Source organism: Apteryx rowi, unplaced genomic scaffold, assembly GCF_003343035.1.
Source record: "Apteryx rowi isolate R43461 unplaced genomic scaffold, aptRow1 scaffold_99, whole genome shotgun sequence".
Taxonomy (NCBI): Eukaryota; Metazoa; Chordata; class Aves; order Apterygiformes; family Apterygidae; genus Apteryx; species Apteryx rowi.
The window spans coordinates 1,603,121-1,621,441 of NW_020451304.1; the positions used below are offsets into that span (position 1 = coordinate 1,603,121).

The 18,321-nt window shown below is 52.9% G+C and overlaps 4 protein-coding genes and 2 non-coding genes across 12 annotated transcripts in view; 5 read left to right on the top strand and 1 right to left on the bottom strand.

The window, feature by feature from the left end:
- Nucleotides 1-168: 168 nt before the first annotated feature.
- On the top strand, nt 169-7,387 carry POLDIP2 (DNA polymerase delta interacting protein 2; the record flags this gene model as incomplete). The annotated part of the gene is made up of 10 exons (XM_026055323.1): nt 169-411; nt 1,130-1,227; nt 2,140-2,236; nt 2,739-2,814; nt 2,956-3,063; nt 3,295-3,431; nt 4,484-4,510; nt 4,696-4,821; nt 5,260-5,339; nt 6,915-7,387. Coding segments are annotated over 10 exons (1,107 nt in total), but the record flags the coding sequence as incomplete, so codon positions are not given.
- A 1,886-nt stretch (nt 7,388-9,273) lies between these two features.
- Nucleotides 9,274-15,589, top strand: TSR1 (TSR1, ribosome maturation factor). The gene is made up of 15 exons (XM_026055277.1): nt 9,274-9,383; nt 9,454-9,557; nt 9,991-10,207; nt 10,287-10,421; nt 10,792-11,219; nt 11,582-11,741; nt 12,084-12,244; nt 12,540-12,745; nt 13,104-13,260; nt 13,509-13,619; nt 13,798-13,930; nt 14,350-14,466; nt 14,751-14,891; nt 15,016-15,090; nt 15,207-15,589. Exons 1-15 carry the CDS (start codon nt 9,284-9,286, stop codon nt 15,383-15,385), a joined length of 2,424 nt encoding a protein of 807 aa, XP_025911062.1. The 5' UTR covers nt 9,274-9,283; the 3' UTR covers nt 15,386-15,589.
- LOC112960779 lies at nt 12,814-12,906 on the top strand. Its single transcript, XR_003251854.1, has one exon. It is a non-coding gene; the product is annotated as a small nucleolar RNA SNORD91 family (small nucleolar RNA).
- On the top strand, nt 13,993-14,085 carry LOC112960783. The gene has a single exon (XR_003251858.1). It is a non-coding gene; the product is annotated as a small nucleolar RNA SNORD91 family (small nucleolar RNA).
- Nucleotides 15,448-18,321, top strand: part of SMG6 (SMG6, nonsense mediated mRNA decay factor) — a 120,932-nt gene continuing 118,058 nt past the window's right edge. For 3 of the 4 annotated variants that reach the window (XM_026055270.1, XM_026055275.1, XM_026055276.1), the window contains exon 1: nt 15,448-15,537. The gene's annotated coding sequence lies outside the window, so the exon portion shown is untranslated. Of the gene's footprint in view, nt 15,538-17,107; nt 17,178-18,321 lie in introns of those variants that run through there. The other variant, XM_026055274.1, reaches the window with a different exon arrangement.
- On the bottom strand, nt 16,000-18,154 carry SRR (serine racemase). Of its 4 annotated transcripts, none has more exons than XM_026055280.1 (6): nt 17,839-18,154; nt 17,406-17,510; nt 17,216-17,330; nt 17,068-17,142; nt 16,574-16,783; nt 16,000-16,287 (listed from the first exon to the last, which is right to left on the bottom strand). In XM_026055280.1, exons 3-6 carry the CDS (start codon nt 17,285-17,287, stop codon nt 16,090-16,092), a joined length of 555 nt encoding a protein of 184 aa, XP_025911065.1. In that variant the 5' UTR covers nt 17,288-17,330; nt 17,406-17,510; nt 17,839-18,154; the 3' UTR covers nt 16,000-16,089. The 4 variants fall into 4 exon arrangements, with proteins under 4 accessions (XP_025911065.1, XP_025911063.1, XP_025911066.1 ...); XM_026055278.1 differs by having other exon boundaries at nt 17,216-17,335; nt 17,839-18,153; XM_026055281.1 differs by lacking the exon at nt 17,406-17,510 and having other exon boundaries at nt 17,216-17,335.

Consider the following 18,321-nt stretch of genomic DNA (forward strand, 5'->3'; position numbering starts at 1 on the left):
GGAGGGGCTGTCGGGGGGACAGGGTTGTGGGAGAGGGGCAACTGGGGGGTTGGGGTAACTGGACAGGGAGTGTGGGGGGTGCCGAGGGCAATTGGGGAAGGGGAGACTGGTGAAGAGGTCACTGGGGATGTGTGGAGAGCAGGGAAGGGGGTGGGTGCAGGTGGGGGGTGTCGCACCCTGAGGGAGGTACAGGGTGGGGGTTTTACCCGGCCAGCAGCGGGGGCTCAGGGTGCTTTGCGCCGCACGCGGCTCTCCCGGCCCGCGGGGGCAGGTTCGGCACCAGCTGGGCAGCTCCGTGCGCGCCCAGCAAACCCGCTCTCTCCTCCTAGAAACCGGCCGGAGGGCAAAGTGCTGGAGACGGTGGGGGTGTTTGAAGCACCAAAGCAACACGGCAAATATGAGACAGGCCAGGTAAGCAGTCTTGGGGAGCGGAGCTGAGCCTGCAGGCTTCTGCCACAGAGGTAGAGTAGCTGCGTGATTTACCTGCAAGAAGGCTCCTGCCTAGTAGCAGAAGGCCAGAAATTTCACAGTTCAGCGCTCCTTGTCCCTGCTGTGTCTGCAGTTTGTCAGTCATCTGACAGTAGGAAATTGATAAGAATCTGCAGCATGCCACAACTATTCATGCAATGGTATTTGCTCTACTGATTTTATTTAAGCATAGTTTTAAGCAAAGTTTTTAAGCAAAGTTTCCCTTTGGCAGCAAAAATGTCAATTGCCAAATTTGAGAAATAAAGCTAAATTTGTCATTTCTATGCTTATGACTCAGATATCTGTTTCTCCATCTTTGAGTGGTCTCTTTCATTCTGGTCTCCTTTTCTGCACTTCTGATGTCCAGTGTGTTATAACTGATTTAGTCATTCATTTTAATGGGATGGAGATGACGTGAATTTGTTCTTTCATCCCAAGCCGCTTATGTTCCCTCTTTGTCTCTGCTCCAGGTCTACACAAAGGTGATTCTCCTTTTATCTCTGTCCTACACGTGTAGGCTCCATGTAAACATAGCTAGTTCTACCTCTATAAAATTTTTTTAGATATAATCAGAAAAGGGCTTTTGGCTCTATGTTTTCTGTTGTACCTAAGTTGACAGAAGCTTGCTATGTATTAAAATGTAATTATTTGTTCTTTTCAGCTATTTCTTCACAGTGTGTTTGGCTATCGAGGAATAGTCCTGTTTCCCTGGCAAGCCAGGCTTTATGATCGAGATGTTGCTTCTCCTGTCACAGAAAAGTGAGGATTTGTTCTTGTTTGTATGCTGTTATACTACTGTATTTACATTTCTTTGAGTTTCTTGGTCAGGGTAAACAAACCTTTTTAAGGGAGACAGTGGTACAAGTCTGTTTTGTATGAACATCAGTTGAAAGAGAGGTGCTCAAACAAGAGAGATTGCATGAGTATTAATTTTGTTTTAATTAAGAGACAGGATGGAATTATGAGGGAAGAGTGTGTCTGTCTAGAAAATAAAAAATAAGTCTCTCCACATTTTTTTTTTTTTAGTAAAACAAAACTTTGTGCTGCTTTTTGAGTTAGGACTAGGCTCCTGTGTTAAAATTGCAGGCTGCTTCCTGTATAGATTGCCAGTGAGTTGCATTTGTCACCTGCTTCCCCAGTTTCAACCTGGTGGGCTAAGTTTATCCATCTGATAGACTGAGTCTCTTTTTATTTACTTCCCTCACCGCTCCCTTCCATTTCTCTCCCTGGCTCTTGTTGGAGGTATGCCAGGTGAGTGGGTGTTTGGACTTGGAAAAGACTGAGGAGCGAGCAGATAGCGAATGAGCGAGCAGTGAAAACGGCTACCCCAGACGGGATACTGGACTGACCAGAAGAGCTTCCGAGTCATCTGAAAACAGAGCTGTTGTGCCTGCGACAGGCACCGTTGACTGTCATCCCAGCTCATTTATCGTTGTGTGGGTGGATGACATGAATATAATTTGGATGGAAATTGAATGATTGCAGACTCTGAAATGTACTTTAAAAATTACTGTTTATGAGTGGGCTTGCTCCTGGTAAGAACAGTTTGCTACCGTGCGGAAATGAACTCTCTCCCGTCCTGCGTACTAGCTCAGGCGAGAGGGGTGGGCTTGTGCTAGTGCACAGGTTAGTGGGGCTGCTCTGAGCTCAGAGCTCTGCTTTTCCGTTTAGGAGCGAGAATGCGGCAGGACATGGTTCCAAAGAAGTCAAAGGCAAAACGCATACTTACTAYCAGGTGTTAATAGATGCCCGGGATTGTCCGCATATAGTAAGTAACCAGTAATCTTTTTACTGAAACTCAGAGGTCTTCTCCTATATGAATTCTCTAAATGTRCAGCTACTGGAATAAAAAGGCTGACAGAGTGCTGCTAAGATGACTAACCTGAGTTCTTATCCTGGGAATGTTTGGAACTTTTAGGCCAAAGTCATTCTTGAAGTCATAATTTCCCTGAGAAAGGTAGTCTGGAGTGTCATATCACTRTTTTCTGAGCCATATTTCCCCTCTCCAGCCTCAGTTCCTCTTCCTGTTGGTATTCRTATTCTGTTGCATATAGCTCATTATGAATGTGGGTGACAACACCAAAAACCCTCTTCGCTTGATGTTTGAATGGAGAGTTAGTCTAGAGAAATTAAAAAAAGAAATGTTCTGATGTGAATTGGTTAAGTAAAATAAAAGTTACACACTTAGGAGAGAACTGTATATTAAAACCTGGCTGGAGACTGGCCTGCAACATTCTGTACTGAAAAATATAAATCTCCCTTTTTCTCAGTCCCAGAGRTCGCAGACAGAAGCGGTTACGTTCCTGGCAAATCACGACGACAGCAGAGCCCTCTATGCCATACCAGGTGAGTGATGTGCGCCTGGGGGTGCGTTTGGAGCTTTGTGGAGATGTGGACTGTCRGGATGCGAGGTTGGAAGAGTCGTAAATCTCTTCTGAGCTACCCTTTACTGGAGAAGTTCAATGGCTTGTGGGGTTTCTTTTTCAGGTTTAGACTATGTAAGCCATGAAGACATCCTTCCCTACAGCTCCACTGATCAAGTGCCCATCCAGCATGAGCTCTTCGAGAGGTTTCTCTTGTACGACCAAACAAAAGGTAACTTCTGGCTCAGAGGGAAATCTTTGAAGCCAGCTGCTTAACGTCTTCTAAGACAAGTATCCAGAACTCATCATCTTAGATACAGTGTAAAATTGTGGTCTGCTTCGGGTTTTGTTACAGTAAAGCCTCCTTTAAATAATTTTTGTAACTATGCGAAAGCTCTAAGGGGAGGACACTTGGTTACAGCGTGCCTCTCCTGCTAAGCAGTCATCTTTCCCCTCCCTGCAGTTCCACCTTTTGTAGCAAGGGATACACTGTGTGCGTGGCAGGAAAAGAACCATCCCTGGTTAGAGCTCTCTGATGTGCACCGAGAAACCACAGAGAACATCCGAGTCACAGTCATCCCTTTCTATATGGGCATGAGGGTAGGTCTGCRTTGCACGTTGCTATGTTAGTTTTGCGATCTGTTTATCTTGCATGTTTTTCTAAGGCCAGTATACTGACTGAAGTTACCTTCTGCTCKTACTGGAGAAATGACTTTTTATCATAGTTGTGATTTCATTGTCATTATTTCCAGCAGAGGTATGAACTTGAAACCCTTTTCTCATACGTTTTTGGAGAATGGCTCCTGCAACTTGGCTTTTGCTTGTTACTTGTAGGATGTGAAATACCCTGGACTGTTCTGCAGAACAGTGTTAGCAAGATATTCATGAAGATTTAGGAAAGCCTGTACATTGATCCTTGACTGCCTGAGTCACAGATGGGCATGTATGTAAGGTGACACTGAGGCCGTCTGCCCTATAATGAAAGACATGCTGTTAACCTGTCCAGCAGTGAGGTGGTGGGTGCCGAGGTCCGTTTTCTGGTTCTAATGCAGATCAGAAGGTTTGGCTAAAGCCTTCTGGGTTTAGCTGGTACTATGTGCTCTCTAAAGCTTAATAATTTGATGTTCAGCATCCAAAATAATAAGACCTGATGTTGGCCAACAGTTTTCTGAGCGGGAGGGCTGGGAATTACATCGGCAGTTTGATTTCTGAATCTAGTCAAGTACGGCTGCCTGGGAACCTGGGCTGTTACGGGTGAAAGTTCTGATGTGGAATTGCAGCTTCCATGGAGCCCAAATGATATTTTTCCTAACATGGTCAGACAAAGAGATGCCTGAAGGCAAGGATTCAAGTGTTTCTAGACCTGTATAAAGTGCGTAATTAACATGGGGATCCATTTTTGGTCAACCCTCCATAGTCACAAGATCCTTGAAATTCTCCCACCTCATGATTACATGTCTAGAGCAGAGCCAGTGCCAGGCGGTAACTGATGGACTGCTTTGGAGAGCAGCTGTCTTTGTGCTCACGGGAGTTGTCTGCGTCAGTCTGGCATGGAGCGTGAGCCCCTGTGCTTGTGCTGTGCTGACAGCTGAAGAGGTTTTGGCACTGAGCTTTGAGGGACAGCTGCTAAAGTCTTTTGTTTCTCTTGACAGGAAGCCCAGAATTCCCATGTCTACTGGGTAAGTGCCTTCTGTTTCACAAAGCAGCTAAAGGGAAGGAATTTATTTGCTGTGGCATCACTGCTGTGTGATAAGCTCTGAGGAAGAGTAGCCCTTGCCTGGCAACTGTTTCCCAATATTGACTGTGGGTTATTGGCAATTTGCAGTTGATTCCAGTTCTTGATCACAGTCTTTCTTCTGTCTAGTGGCGCTACTGTATTCGCTTGGAGAACCTTGACAGCGAAGTCGTACAACTACGAGAACGGCACTGGAGGATATTTAGCTTGTCCGGCACCTTGGAAACTGTCAGAGGTCGTGGGGTTGTAGGAAGGGTAGGTATTGTGTAATATCATGTATTTCTTTTGGGAAATGTAGCCTTTTGCTTGGGCTGAGTTAGCAGTCAGTTTCTTAATGGACATTTTTAGATGGAATACAAAATGAGCTATGAAAAATATCACGTGAGGAGCTTTTCATCTGTTGTTAATACTTGTGAGCTGAAACCTCACACTGAGTGTTAGAGAATGGTCCTAAATGACTGATAATGGGAAAACTGCAATTCTCCTGCTACTCACTGGGTGAGTTGTTTGTCATCTAGTTGATAGTGATTCTCAGGGTGTTAAGCAGAGAAGAGGAACTGGTGCTAAGTACCATTTTGAAGCCCATGGATCTCTGTTTTTCTTGTTGCTGTGTAAATTTCCTGTTGATGGGTGGCTGTGGAGAAATCTTAAGATCTGCTGCTGATGTAGAGTGGTCTCTTCTTGTCTTCTCAGGAGCCAGTTTTATCCAAAGAACAGCCAGCATTTCAGTACAGCAGTCACGTCTCCCTGCAGGCATCCAGTGGTCACATGTGGTAAGGAGCATTTATTACTGCAGTAGTATTTAGATGTAGGACCCCACAGCGCTGATCTGGGACGCACAGAGTTTGCAGTCTGGAATTAAGACTCAAAGGTGGGTAGAAGTGGGCTGCACAGGACATACTTGATAGTTAAAACGGGTGTTTTTATGAGCTACTCTATAGTAATAGTCCCAGTTAGAGATAAGAACATCTGCTGATTCCCTGCACTGAGAGAGGCTCCAGACTAATTTATCCTCTTTCTCTGGTCTGTGCCAGACTGGATTTGAAAAGAGCTGGAGCAGTTCTCCATCATCAGCTGATGTACTTGGTTTCTATCCCTCTCAGTCCTCAGTGTGAGAGGCATGTCTTCATGCGTGCACAAGTATTCCCTGCACTTTCACCGGGCTTTGACTCTCCCTGAGTGAAGCTGTGCAGTTCTGTGTCCAAGGAGTTGGCGTGCRGGATTATTCCCAATTTAGGTCAGATAAGGCCTTCAGTCTGACATTAAAGTCTCCTCTTCTGTAGGTGTGGGCAAGAAAGTGTTCAGGTTGAGCTGTTCTTTTCCTGTGCCTTGGGGCTGAAACAGATTCCCTTCCCTTCGAGTGCATTGGCACACTTAGTGTCATCTCTGTGGGGCCAGGAAATGCACTGCCAGCTCTTGCCTTTTGTATGACAGGTCCTTCTGGCTTGTGTTTTTTGAGTAAATCTGTTTTAGAAGTTAAGCTGCCTTGGAATTGCCTGAGTTGGAAAATGCATGAGAGCAGCTCTTTGCCTATGAGATACACCTTTGTTAGGGCTGTTTGCCATGCTATGTATTTGCAGTTGCCTGAATGCATGCCCTGGGGAATTAAAACAGCTTGTTTAGTGTTTTTTTCCTCTCTACATGCATCCTGAAGAGAAGGAGACAAAGGTTCTGAAGTTCAGAAGCTGTGCTCGGCTTGGCTTCTTTTGTCCTTATTTGTGTCCTCTGCCTAATGAGAACCTACTACTGTATCTCCACAGTCCTCTTGCCCGTGCCATATTCTGCAGTACACAGTGGTCTGTATTTCAGGGCAGTGAGAGTTCTTCTGGAGACGTGGCAAATGCTTCTTCTGTATAAGAACGAATAGATTTGGTTCTTCAATGCCCTTTCTGAAATTCAAAGCAGAAGCTGCTCCGAGTTATGTCTGTGACGGGATTTCGTAGTTGTTCCAGACTTCTTAACCAGTGGAGCTTCTGCCAAGAAATAAGAATCTGAATTTACTGGTAATCAGTTTGTAAAAATAGCTCAGATGGTTCTGTCCCCTTTGGGGTGGGTTTGAGGTAAACAGTGCTGCAGATGCTTGGGGTGCAATATAGCTCCTGGGGGCTCCAGTCATGACATCTCTCTTCAGGAARTGTACATCAGAGATGTGTTGTAAACTGCCCAGGAGTATTGTAATAACTGAGTCACCTTGGCAGAGAGGTGTGCTTGCTGCCAAACCGGCCTTGCAAACGCAGCCCCAGAGTCCCTCTGCAGGATATGGAAAAGTTCATTTCTTGCCTTTTAGCTGATGATTCCTAGCTGTGTTTGCCCCCGGCCTCGGTGTGATYGCTGCCTTTATCTTGCAGGGGTACTTTTCGATTTGAGAGGCCTGACGGCTCCCACTTTGATGTCCGAATCCCACCCTTTTCTCTGGAAAGCAACAAAGACGAGAAGACCCCCCCCTCCGGCCTTCACTGGTAGAGCAGACTGAGTGCCAAGACCCACAGACAACTGTGTGTGTTGTAGACCTTTGCCTCCCCATCACACTGCAGCCAGGAACACGGAGCTTTTAAACATTTTAAACCATTTTTGTTTTAACCGTTGTCTAACGGGGAGGTTTTTTTGAACTTTAATACTGGCTCTCTCAGGCTTCTTGTAAACATAAGCTCTGTTACAGTTAACCCTTCCGTCTGTGGCACCTGCTGGGGTTGGAGCTGGGGAGTTAGATCTGTGCTGCTGCAGAAGATTGGCCCACTCAGCAGGYCTGGACCCCTTCCGATGTGTTGTGACTTCTCTGCAATATGAGGTTTCTCTAATAAACTGGCCCTTCCAGTTGCAACCCGTCTTCCTTTGTAAACCAAGGCCTGGGTTTTGCATCAAGCCTGCCCMAGCCTGTTTCTCCCCCCTCACCCATGTGCAAAGCGGAGTCAGCCCAAACTTCTTACTGCTTCAGCAGAGAAGATTTTTAGGGAGCAGAAGRGTGAGCCGTTCCGCTTCCTAGTGAGGCGCAGCCTTCCTGCAATGCAGCTGCTTTCTGGGATTTAGCCAAGGTGTGGCAGAGCAGCCTGAAAGCCGCACTCCCTCTGCACAGCTCTGAATGGCACTGCTCGTCTGGACTGTGCTGGAGGGATGCCGAGCCCATTTGGTTGGAGAAGGGAGTGCAGAAGTGCAAAGGCCGTTTGGCAGGTGGTGCTGAGCAGGCTGCTGCGTGTGGAGCACAGGCCAGCTTGTGGTGGTAGTGCAGGACAGGTGGACAGGAGCCCTCCCCTGCTGCAAGGTCTTGCCTAGCGTGWGAAATGTGCTGCTTAACTGCTAGAGGTTACTCCTGTGCCCGTGACGTGGTGGCAACCATATCTCTTTGGTTGGTAGTTTCTGCTTCACCAGGAAGGGCTTGTTTTAACCTGGAGTACTGAAGCCGCAATGAGCTGGTGCTTGGCTTCCTACTCCTGCTTTCTGAGGTCAACAGGTCTTAACTTTTGTACACTGGGCAGAGGGCCCTGCAGAGCCGAGCAGGTGCAGGTCARTGAAATTCCCATACGCTTATGATGTATAGGTTTGTGGGATTTTTGCTTTTACRTAYGAAGGGCCTAGTCTACAGTGCAAATCAGKCATTAGCTATTTTGCAAGCCAGAACTGTGCTTGCAGGTGCTCTGAGGATTGCCGAGATCCCCGAAGGCTAGCAGAGAGACGTGGGCCTCTGCGGTGGGACCCTTTTGGCTGCCTGTGGGCTTCCAAGGCCAGACTGTCTGGGTGACTCGCGGGGGCAGAGGTAGATGGCTTTGTGATGTGAAGGCTGGGCAAAAAAAGTTTCAAACAAATATTGCTTCTCTCCTTGGTCTTGCTTAAATGACAAGGGATAAATAACTAATGTGACTTTTTTTCCTTTCTGATTTGAACATATTCCAGTTGTCCCCTCTTCCCGAGTCCTCCCCTCTGAACTGCCTTTTTGCCTTTGGATCTGCTGCGGGCATCCCAGCTGACAGACAAACAGCCTTCAGAGATGGCACTGGGAGAGACTCGCACGCTGTCTTGCAGCCAACTGACACGTACATAGGAATAACTACTGCTGCTTAGACAGTGTTTAKTTGTCACCAGTCCCTTAATTTCCTGACTTCCCTCCTCTCAGGTAGGATGTGCTTTCTTCACTGTTCTTCAAGCTAAAAGGTTAATAGTCAGCTTGCCTTTAGGGACAGGAGAGGATCGGTGTAAAGAACAGCCGGCAGCTGAGCTGATTCCCTAGCAGGAGGGATAAGGGAGGATGATCCCGCGCGCTGCTTTTCCCTTCCGTGTCACTGCTGAGTAGCAGCTGCGCTGTCTTTCCCCGGGGTTACTGGCTTCGGTTTTGCTGGCCATGGCGACGCTGCTGTAAATGTTTAACCGCGCTGCTCGCCTGCCTGCGCTCCCGGGGGGGGAGGCGCTGCCCGGGGGAAGGCCGCCTCGTCGCCGCGGGCCGCCTCTCCCCTGCGGGCGCGCAGCTGTACGAGCGCCGAGCAATAAAGCACTGAGGAACGGCCGCGGGCTCTGCCTCTGATTTCCCCAGCGCGGCGACATGCACACCGCTGCCACGGCGCGGGAGGGCGCCCGGGCCCGGGGCACCTGCCGCCGCCGCCATGTTGGCGCCGTGCTCGGCGCTGCGCGCTCCCGGCATGCCCCGCGCCGGCACCGCCCCTCCATCCTCCGCCGGGCGCGCGCGGAAGTGACGTGAGCGGAAGTCGCGCGGCGGCGAGGAGGCGGCATGGCGGCGGCGGGCGCGCACCGGCCCGGGCCGCTGAAGCAGCAGAACAAGGCGCACAAGGGGGGGAAGCGCCGCGGGGCCGCGCAGCGCCGCGCCGCAGGTGAGGCGGGTCCCGCCCGGCCCCCCGCCGGCCCGCGCCCCGGCCCCCCCTCACCGCTCTCTCCCCGCAGGCCGAGTCGCCGTCAAGGCCCTGCCCCGCCGGCGGCGCCGCGACCTCGGCAGGGTGGACCGGCGGCACCAGGCCCTGCAGCTCCGCCGGCAGCGCAAGGAGGCGGTGAGGGGCCGGGGGGGCTTGGAGTGGGGCGGAGGGACCCCGGCCGGTTCGGGTGTTGGGGGGGGGGGAAGGGATCCGGCCTGGTTCGGGTGTTTGGGGTGAGAGGGTGGATGGAGAACAGGAACCGGGTGTGTTTGGGGCACGGAGAAGGGGGGGAATGGAAAACGGGAGCTGGGATGGTTTGGGCCGGGGYGGGGAAATGGGAATTAGGCTGATTCAGAGCAGGATTGTGGGTGGAATGGGGCGTGGGCTGGCTGAGGTCTGTCTAGGGGGTGGGAACTGCGGCTGGGAGGGGTCTGGGTACCTGGGTTGGTTCAGTTTGGGGTGGGGGGGCATTACCAGGCCAAACCAGTTCAGGCTGAGGTGGGGGGATGGAGACACGATCTGGGGAGGAGGGTGGGAGCTGGGATTCACAGTCTCGCTGTGCCCACAGGTGTTGGCRGAGAAGCGGAACTTGGGCAGCAAGGACGGGCCCCCACACCTCGTGGTCGTGGTGCCGCTGCACAGCGGGGCWGCAGCGCACAACACCCTCCGCTTGCTGCAGAGCCAGGACGCGGCCGTTGTGCGTGTTGATGAGGGGAGACCYGGTGGCTTCACGCTCCTCTGTCCCCGGCTCAAGCAGCGCTGGCGCTTYGTGGCAGCACAGGCGGGTGAGGAGATGCTGCTGGTGGAGTGGGTTGTGACTCCCTAGCCCCAGCAGCCGCAGTAACGGAGATGTTCTGTGCACAGGGGATCTTCACGCTGTCCTCGACCTCGYGAAGGTCGCAGATTCCCTCCTGTTCCTCTTGGATCCTGCAGATGGCTGGGACAGTGCGGGGGAGCACTGCCTCTCCTGCCTCTTTGCACAGGGGCTCCCCAGTTATGGTGAGCGAGAGAGAAACATAAAGGCTTCTAGTGGGGTATGGGTTAAGGGGGGGCTTGATGGGGACTTGCTGTTGCAGTAATTAAAAACTCCACGTGTTGGCAGGTGACCACAGGTCTTTCACCACTCTGTTTCTAAGCATATGTCAATTAGACAAGTGCTGTTGCCCTGCTGCCGTATTCTGTATTCTAACGATGGGTTTTCTGTGATGATTGTGTGCTCCTTTGAATGGGTGCTTGAGTAACTTGTGAATGTGTTGTTTGGCTCATTTGAGTCGCAGAAATCTGAGTTTGTCCTATTAGTGCTTGGTAAAAGGGGTATGAGAAGGTTTATGTTCTGATCACRAGCTCTGTTCTATGTGCTGTTTGGTAGCTCTCGCTGTCCCAGGGGGCACCGACTTGCCACCAAAGAAACGGATAGATGCTAAGAAGAAACTTGCCAAAGCCATTGAGAAACGCTTTCCAGAGGCCAAGCTCTTCCCCCTGAACACAGAGCAGGAATCCTCRCTGCTGCTGAGGCACCTCGCTGCCCAGAAGCAGCGGCATCTTGCTTTTCGGGACAGACGGGCTCACCTGCTGGCCTACGCTGCCGAGTTTGTGCCCAGTCAGGAGAGCAACCTGGTCGGGACCTTGAAGGTATCCGGCTTTGTGCAGGGACAGACCCTCAGCGTGAACAGCCTGGTGCATATTGTGGGACATGGAGACTTCCAGATGAGCCAGGTGGATGCCCCCCCAGACCCCCTCTCTCTGAACCCCCGAGTGGTTAAAGGACAGAAGAGGAGTCAGGACGTGGATATACAGGTGTGCTGGTGGTCAGGGGTTTGTCTTGCCCTTTAAAACACAAYGTTTTTAAACTTTCATCAAGAAAGTAAGATAGGGTGTATGGGGTCAAGGGTGGGGGGAAAAATGAGTTACATCAAGGGGGGCGATAAACTTGTGCTCTGCCAGTGAGCCAAGACTTCCTTGGGTACAGCCTGTAATGAACATTGTGATGATACAACGTAATGAATATTATGCTGAGGGGAGTTTGTGCTGTTATTTGTCAGGACGGGGATAATTCTGGTAGTGAGGGTTGTGGGAGGAGCTCATCCTTCCCTTCCGACTGATCCCTAGCTTGAATTAGGTGTGTTCACAACCGGGGACTCTGTTCTCTTGGCCTTCAGGATGACTCTGTAAATGGTGCTGATGAGATGGAGGAGGATGTTAAGGTCCTGATGAAGGCAGATGCTAGCAAGCAGGAGTCTTTGCAGTCAGAGGTGGTCCCTGATCCTATGGAAGGGGAGCAGACATGGCCTACTGAAGAGGAACTGCAAGAAGCAGAGGGTGAGCAGCAGCAGYGTTTCTGTACCTTTTCCGTGTCCCTGTTAAGAGTGTTGTGAGAATCCCTGCGTCACTGGGGTGGCTGAGGGGGCTGTGAAGAAGTGCGCTGTCCGGGAGCCCTAGCCTTCCTCGTGACTTCCCTTCCTACTCCCATCGCCTGACCACTAGGCCGTGTGGTTTCCCTGGTGGTTAGTAGGGTTACGTGTCRCTGCCTTTCCTGGGCCCTGACCATTTCTGTCCTGGGAAACAGTGACTGTCGTGTAGAGCTGCTCTTGGCTCKTCTCGTGTAGGTGCTGCTGAGGGGGAGGAGGGTTGTTCCTGTATTAATCGTTGGGAATCCCACAGCTTCTCTGAAGGCGAGCAGGAAGGTGGTGAAGGTCCCCAAAGGCACATCCCAGTACCAGGCTGCCTGGATTGTGGATGATGGAGAAGAGGACAGTGAGGAAGATGAKGAKGAGGAGGAAGATGATGACATCGATGATATGATGGAAGAGGCAGCTTCCCAGGTACTTTCAAGAGCTCATACTTCAGGTGATCTCCAGGCCACTGTTGTGTGTCCTAGGACAGTCCTTTTGCCACACAAGAGCACAAAACAGAGTCAGGACCTGCCTGCGTTTCAGAGTTAAATCTCTCAATCACGTGTATCGTGTTGCTGCTTTGGCCTGTTAGCTAGCAAGTGAGTGACTGTATTGTGGCTTGAGCCACRTTTTGCACTGTGTAAGTACACACAGGGTTTGCAGTGCTGCGTGGGCATCCGCAGAGCGTGTGTGCTTAYGGGCTCTGTGCTGTCCTGTGTGTCAGGAGGGGGAAGGCAGCGAGGAGGAAGAGGAGCTTGCGGAGGAGGAATGTGAGACCATGACTGTGTCCGAGTGTGTGCGGGACGACCACTATGATGAGAAAGTGGAGGAGGACGAGGAAGAGATGCTGGAGAGATACAAACAGGAGCGAATGGATGAAATGTTTCCAGATGAGGTGGACACGCCACGTGACGTGCCTGCCAGAGTCAGGTAGGAAACTGTCTCCTTTGCTGGGAGTGGAGCTGGAAGGTCCCTTCTGTCTAGATTGGTGAAATAGGGCAGGAAGCCTGTGATGTCTTAGCCATGATGTCTGAACCTGGCTGAAGGACTCTTCTGAAGACGCACCCTTAGGCTCTGAGGCTTCCAGGGGAGGCACTGGCGGGAGAAGTGGGTGGCCTGGGCAGCTCGCTGGGGAAGGGGGAGCTTGGTTCTGGCCTGAGAGAGGGCTAAAACTTGCTTTGCTCCATTTGCCTTCTCTGAGGGTGTGAGATCTTGAGGAGTGTGGAAGGGACTGGCAGGACACCTAGATTTGTTAAGCAGTTTGTCTTTCCTGTTGTCTGTCCTTTAGATTCCAGAAATATAGAGGGCTCAAGAGCTTCAGGACTTCTCCATGGGACCCCAAAGAGAATCTCCCAAGGGACTATGCCAGGATTTTCCAGTTTCAGGACTTCTCCCGAACCAGAAAGCACATCTTCCGGCAGATAGAGGAGACTGAAGGGGCTTCGGTAATTCCCTTTTCTCTTGCTGGCCAGTCACCTTTCCATCTCTTCCCCTACTGTGTTCCCTTGCTCCCAGAAGGAAAGACTTGGCAGGGAAGTGGCTGCATAGTTGATCATTCAGCCAGCTGGTTCTTAACCTGAAGTCACAAGCCCAGATAATGTTTTTCTCCTGTATTCCCTCTCTAACCCAGACATGTTCCTCCCGATACCTTTTCTACTGAGAGAGAGATTCATAACTGATCCTCTCTTGGCAGGTTGGCTGGTACGTTACGCTTCATGTCTGCAATGTGCCTGTCTCGGTGATGGAGAGCTTCAAAGACGGGAGGCCACTAGTCCTGTTTTCACTGCTTCCTCATGAACAGAAGGTGAGTAGGTGCGGCCATGCTGGTGTCTTGTAGGTGTGGAGCTCACAGGACCTGGCGGGCAATGGGGAGCCATTGTCAAGGGCGTTTGTCGCTGCTGCGATGTTGGTTGCTTTATGCTCTGCCCACCGTCGTTTGCCAGCCCTGCTGTTGACCCCTCACAGTGCTGCATCTCTTGCAGATGTCGGTGTTGAATTTCCTGGTGCGGCGGCATCCAAGCAACAGCGAGCCAGTAAAGGCGAAGGAGGAGCTGATCTTTCACTGCGGGTTCAGACGCTTCCGAGCTTCTCCCCTGTTTTCTCAGCACACGTCAGGTTTGTGAGGGGCCTGTGGGGAGGGAACAGGTCCGCTGGGAAGCGGGGCTGGGGTTTCTAGGGCAGGAAGCCTGTGATGTCTTAGCCATGATGTCTGAACCTGGCTGAAGGACCCTTCTGAAGATGCACCCTTAGGCTCTGAGGCTTCCAGGAGAGGCACTAGGCAGTGGGGGAGTAGGAGCCACATGGCTCTGTGGTCCAGGCAGGGCGGTAGCAGGCTCCACACAAATGAGCTGGCAGTTCGGAGGATCGCCACGATCCCCAGACACTCTGCCCCCGTTGAGGAGGGGTGCGTGTGACTGAGTGGAGCCTGCCTGCCAGCGTGAGCAGGAGCCAGGGAAGGACGGGGTTGATGGGGGTTTTCCAGAGCTCTGGTGACTGCTTTTGGACTGAACTTGATCGCTGCTGTTCTGTCCTAGCTGATAAGCACAAGCTGGAGCGTTTCCTGCGCCCGGATGCTGCTCTAGTGGTGACCGTTTATGCTCCTATCACTTTCCCTCCTGCCTCGGTACTTCTTTTTAAACAGAGAAGTAATGGTAAGTTGGTAAATGCTGGGGAGGTGGTGGCTGGGAAACGAATGTTAGCAGGGCTTTCTCATACCTGGCTTACGAGTACACATATCCAGAAAGTGTGGCTTGAAGGAGCTGTGTGTCCTTCATACTTCACGCTGTTTGAGAAGATAAACTCATTTATCACTGACCTGCTGGGGGGGGGGGTTGCCCTGGCCTACGAACATCCGAGGAAGGGCATCGTGGTGAGGGAGGTGATGGAGGCACGTTCTGTGGCGCTGCCCGGGTGCGTTAATGACTCTGCCTTGCAGGAATGCACGATCTCATTGCCACGGGTTCTCTGCTTGCTGTGGACCCAGACAGAATCGTCATCAAGCGGCTGGTGCTCAGCGGCCATCCTTTCAAGATCTTTACCAAGACAGCTGTAGTGCGATACATGTTTTTTAACAGAGGTACAGCCCTTCTCCGTGTGGTGGGAAGAGGGGATATGGAGGCAGAACTCTTGCTGCCTGTGGGAGGGGTTGAGCTTGCATAGGAAAGTCTGTTTCTTACCTGCTTTCACGTTTTGGTCTCCAGAGGATGTGATGTGGTTTAAGCCAGTGGAGTTGAGAACGAAGTGGGGTCGTAGGGGACATATCAAGGAGCCATTAGGTAGGTCTGGTTTTTGTCTCYGATGCTGGGCTGGAAGTGGTCCCTCTCTGTGCATACGCAGCCTGCCCTTCCTAGGCAGGAGAGACAGTTCATGGCCTCTTCTGCCCTGTGTCTAGGGACCCATGGTCACATGAAGTGTCACTTCGATGGACAGCTAAAATCCCAGGACACGGTGCTGCTGAACCTCTACAAGCGTGTTTTTCCTAAATGGACTTATGACCCCTACGTTCCGGAGCCTGTGCCGTGGGTGAGGGATGAGACTATGCCCCCGGCACAGGAGGTGGAAATGGAATAAGTCTCAAGGCCCAGCATGGCTAACGCAGTTCGTGCCTTTGCTCCCTGGTTGCTGCTCTCAGCCTGTACGCGGTGAGGACAGCGCTGATGTGTCTTGGACGTGCTAGTGCTGGGGTCYGTACGAGGGTGGCTGTCCCACCAGCTGCTGCTCAGGTACCAGCTACAGCTATTTATTTTGATGGAAAATATTTTCAAAAACATGGAAGTCCCTGTGTCTTGGTGGTATCTGGCTGTGGAGGCCACATGGGAGGCTGTGTTCACCCTACTGTCCTGTGAACCCCGACCCACGAGGGCTGCTGCCTCCCCTCTTGCCCTGCCCTAGCAGTGGACTGAGCTTGTTGGCAAGGGGATTTTGCTGTATCGAGGTCCTGCACTGGCCTTTGCTGGAGGTTATCACTGAGACTGAGAAAGAAAAGTGAAGTAGCAGCTGGGGAGACTGCACGCAGCTCACTCGAGGCCTGTCCCAGAGCGGGTGGCTGCGGAGGGAAGAACAGGCAGCACTTTGCTTCCAGGTCCCCTCCCCTGCAGTGATTCTGGCTTCGCTTTGGAACAAAGCGACACTGTGTTGTGGAGACCAACACCGGCTTCCCTTCTCCCTCCCTAAAATCACAAACRTTTGGGGTTGTTCATCTGTTTTATTAGTGCACAAACCAGGCTGTACAAATGCAGTGTTGGGTTCCTGCCACTTGAGACACTGCTCTGTCCTCACTCCGCTTTCCCATGGAGGTCTGTGAGCCAGGTCAGGGAGCTCAGGTCCACGTTTCCCCCGCACAGCACGACGCAAACATTCTGCACATCCCGGGAGACTGCCTGGAACTGCTCCGAGAGCACGGCCGCAACTCCCACACCCGCTGTTGGCTCAATGAGCAGTTTCATCCTTTCCCACACCAGCCGAGTTGCTTGCTGTCGGGACAGAGCAGCAGAGTGGTCATTCCTGCAGCAYGTACATACTGCTCTAGGGCTGGGGAGGGCACTGCGTGTGCAGCGTCTCTGCAGCACTTTGGGGAGGGAGAGGAGAGCTTCTGCCAGTGCTTCCCAGCTGGAGACTGGGTTGTTGCATGGTTGCTGTGGTGTGTAGGGGCYTGTGCTGCCCTGGGGGAGCGTAGGGGCGAGAATGTAGGGACAGAGCATGGATGGAGGCAGCTGCCTACTGGCAGCTACAATGAAAGGGYAGCCAGGGAGTACTTGCCTTGATTTCTTGCTCTGAGACTGTCAGGACATCATCAACCAAATCCCTGATGATGGGCCATGTGTTTGCTCCAATGCTGGTTTTAACCGCGTCTGCGATGGTATCCGGGGGGTGCAGGTTGGGGGTCAGCTCCCCTCTCAGCTTGGACTGATAACAGTCATCGGCATTGCAAGGTTCAGCAGCAAACACTTTCACATCTGGTCTCAAAGCCTGCAGGGAGCGCAAGGAGCCGCTTGGTTTAAACTAGCGTGTGCCCGTCGGCATTTGCTCTGCTCGGAGTGGGGTGAGTGTGCGTGTAGTGCAGCCTTAACGGGGGCCAGCRCAGGCTGCCAGCTCTGCTGTGCCGCTGCTGTGCAGGCCGCGGACGGCCCAGACACTTCTGTAGACTGGGATTTTCTGTTTCCAAAGAGACAGGTCGCTGCCTGCCTTGGGAACCCACTCCTTCCCCCAGGGAGATGCAGCTGCTGCTTCCCAGATGTGCTGCTCTTGCCTACCTTGACAGCAACTGCTATTCCAGCAATCATTCCTCCGCCCCCGACGGGAACCACCAGGGCATTTACCTCGGGCACCTGTAGAGAAAGCGTGAGCGTGTTTGGCACCACAGGTACGCCCTTACGCTGCTGCCCCGGGCCAGCTCCTCACCTGCTCCAGCACCTCCAGGGCGATGGTGCCTTGTCCCGCGATCACTGCTGGCTCCTGGTTGGGATGCACCATGATTCCGCCTGTCTCCTCGACCACACGAGCTGCTGTCTCGGCTCTAGACTAAGAGAAAGCGTGTCACTTGTAACAGCCGGGCTGTGACGTGTYCCAGCTGGTCTCCTCCGGGCCTTACCTCGTCGCTGGGCTCACATGGCACCAGCGTGGCGCCGTAAGCCTGGATGGCAGCTTTCTTAACAGCGTGGTGCTGTCTGGGGCACCACGATGTAGGCAGGAATCCCTGTGCGATGAAAGAGCCAGGCTGTGAGAGCGGACAGCACGCAATGCTCAAACTGCCCCAGGCAGCCAGTTGGAGCCACGGAAGCAGTTTATGTGCAGCTGGGGCCAGGTCTTGCCTATGCTAGCTCCTGCTGGGGGGCAGGAGAGGGGGAGCCCTGCAGCGCCGCCCCCTAACCCATCCCGTGGAAGAGGCTCAGCTCAAGATCGGGCAGAGCTGGGGTCCTGGAGCTGCCCGGAGGCTGCATTCACACCTTGCCCCTTGCTTGCTCCCTGCTTGCCCTGTCGGGGATGGGGCGAAGCGCCCGGGGCTGATGCCCCCTTGGTGTTACCTTCCTCCCGGGCGGCGCAGGCGAGTGCCTGGCCGTGGTTCCCGCTGCTGTGCGTCACCACGGCCCGCGGCAGCTCTGCTCCGGCGCGCTGGGCTTCTTCAACCAGGCTCCTGACGGCGTTGAGGGCGCCGCGGATCTGGAAGGAGAGCGCGGCCCCCCCTCAGGGGCGAGGGCCTGGCTGCTCCCTTGCGGGGCCGAGCTGCCCCGGTGCAGGGGGCCTCTCCTCTCCTGCAGCCCCAGCCGTACCCCCTCGCCGAGGGGCTCGGGGAAGCAGCGCAGCACCCAGGCGGGGGCGCATTTTTCCCGCAGCAAGGAGGGGCCCTTGCGCTGAGCCCGGCTGCAGCGTACCTTGAAGGAGCCGGTCTTCTGGAAGAGCTCGCACTTGAAGAGGAGCCTGCGGCCARCCAGGCGGCCCAGGCCGCCGCTGCCCACCACCGGCGTGCGGCGCACCCGGCCGCGCAGCCTGGCTGCGGCGGCCTGCAC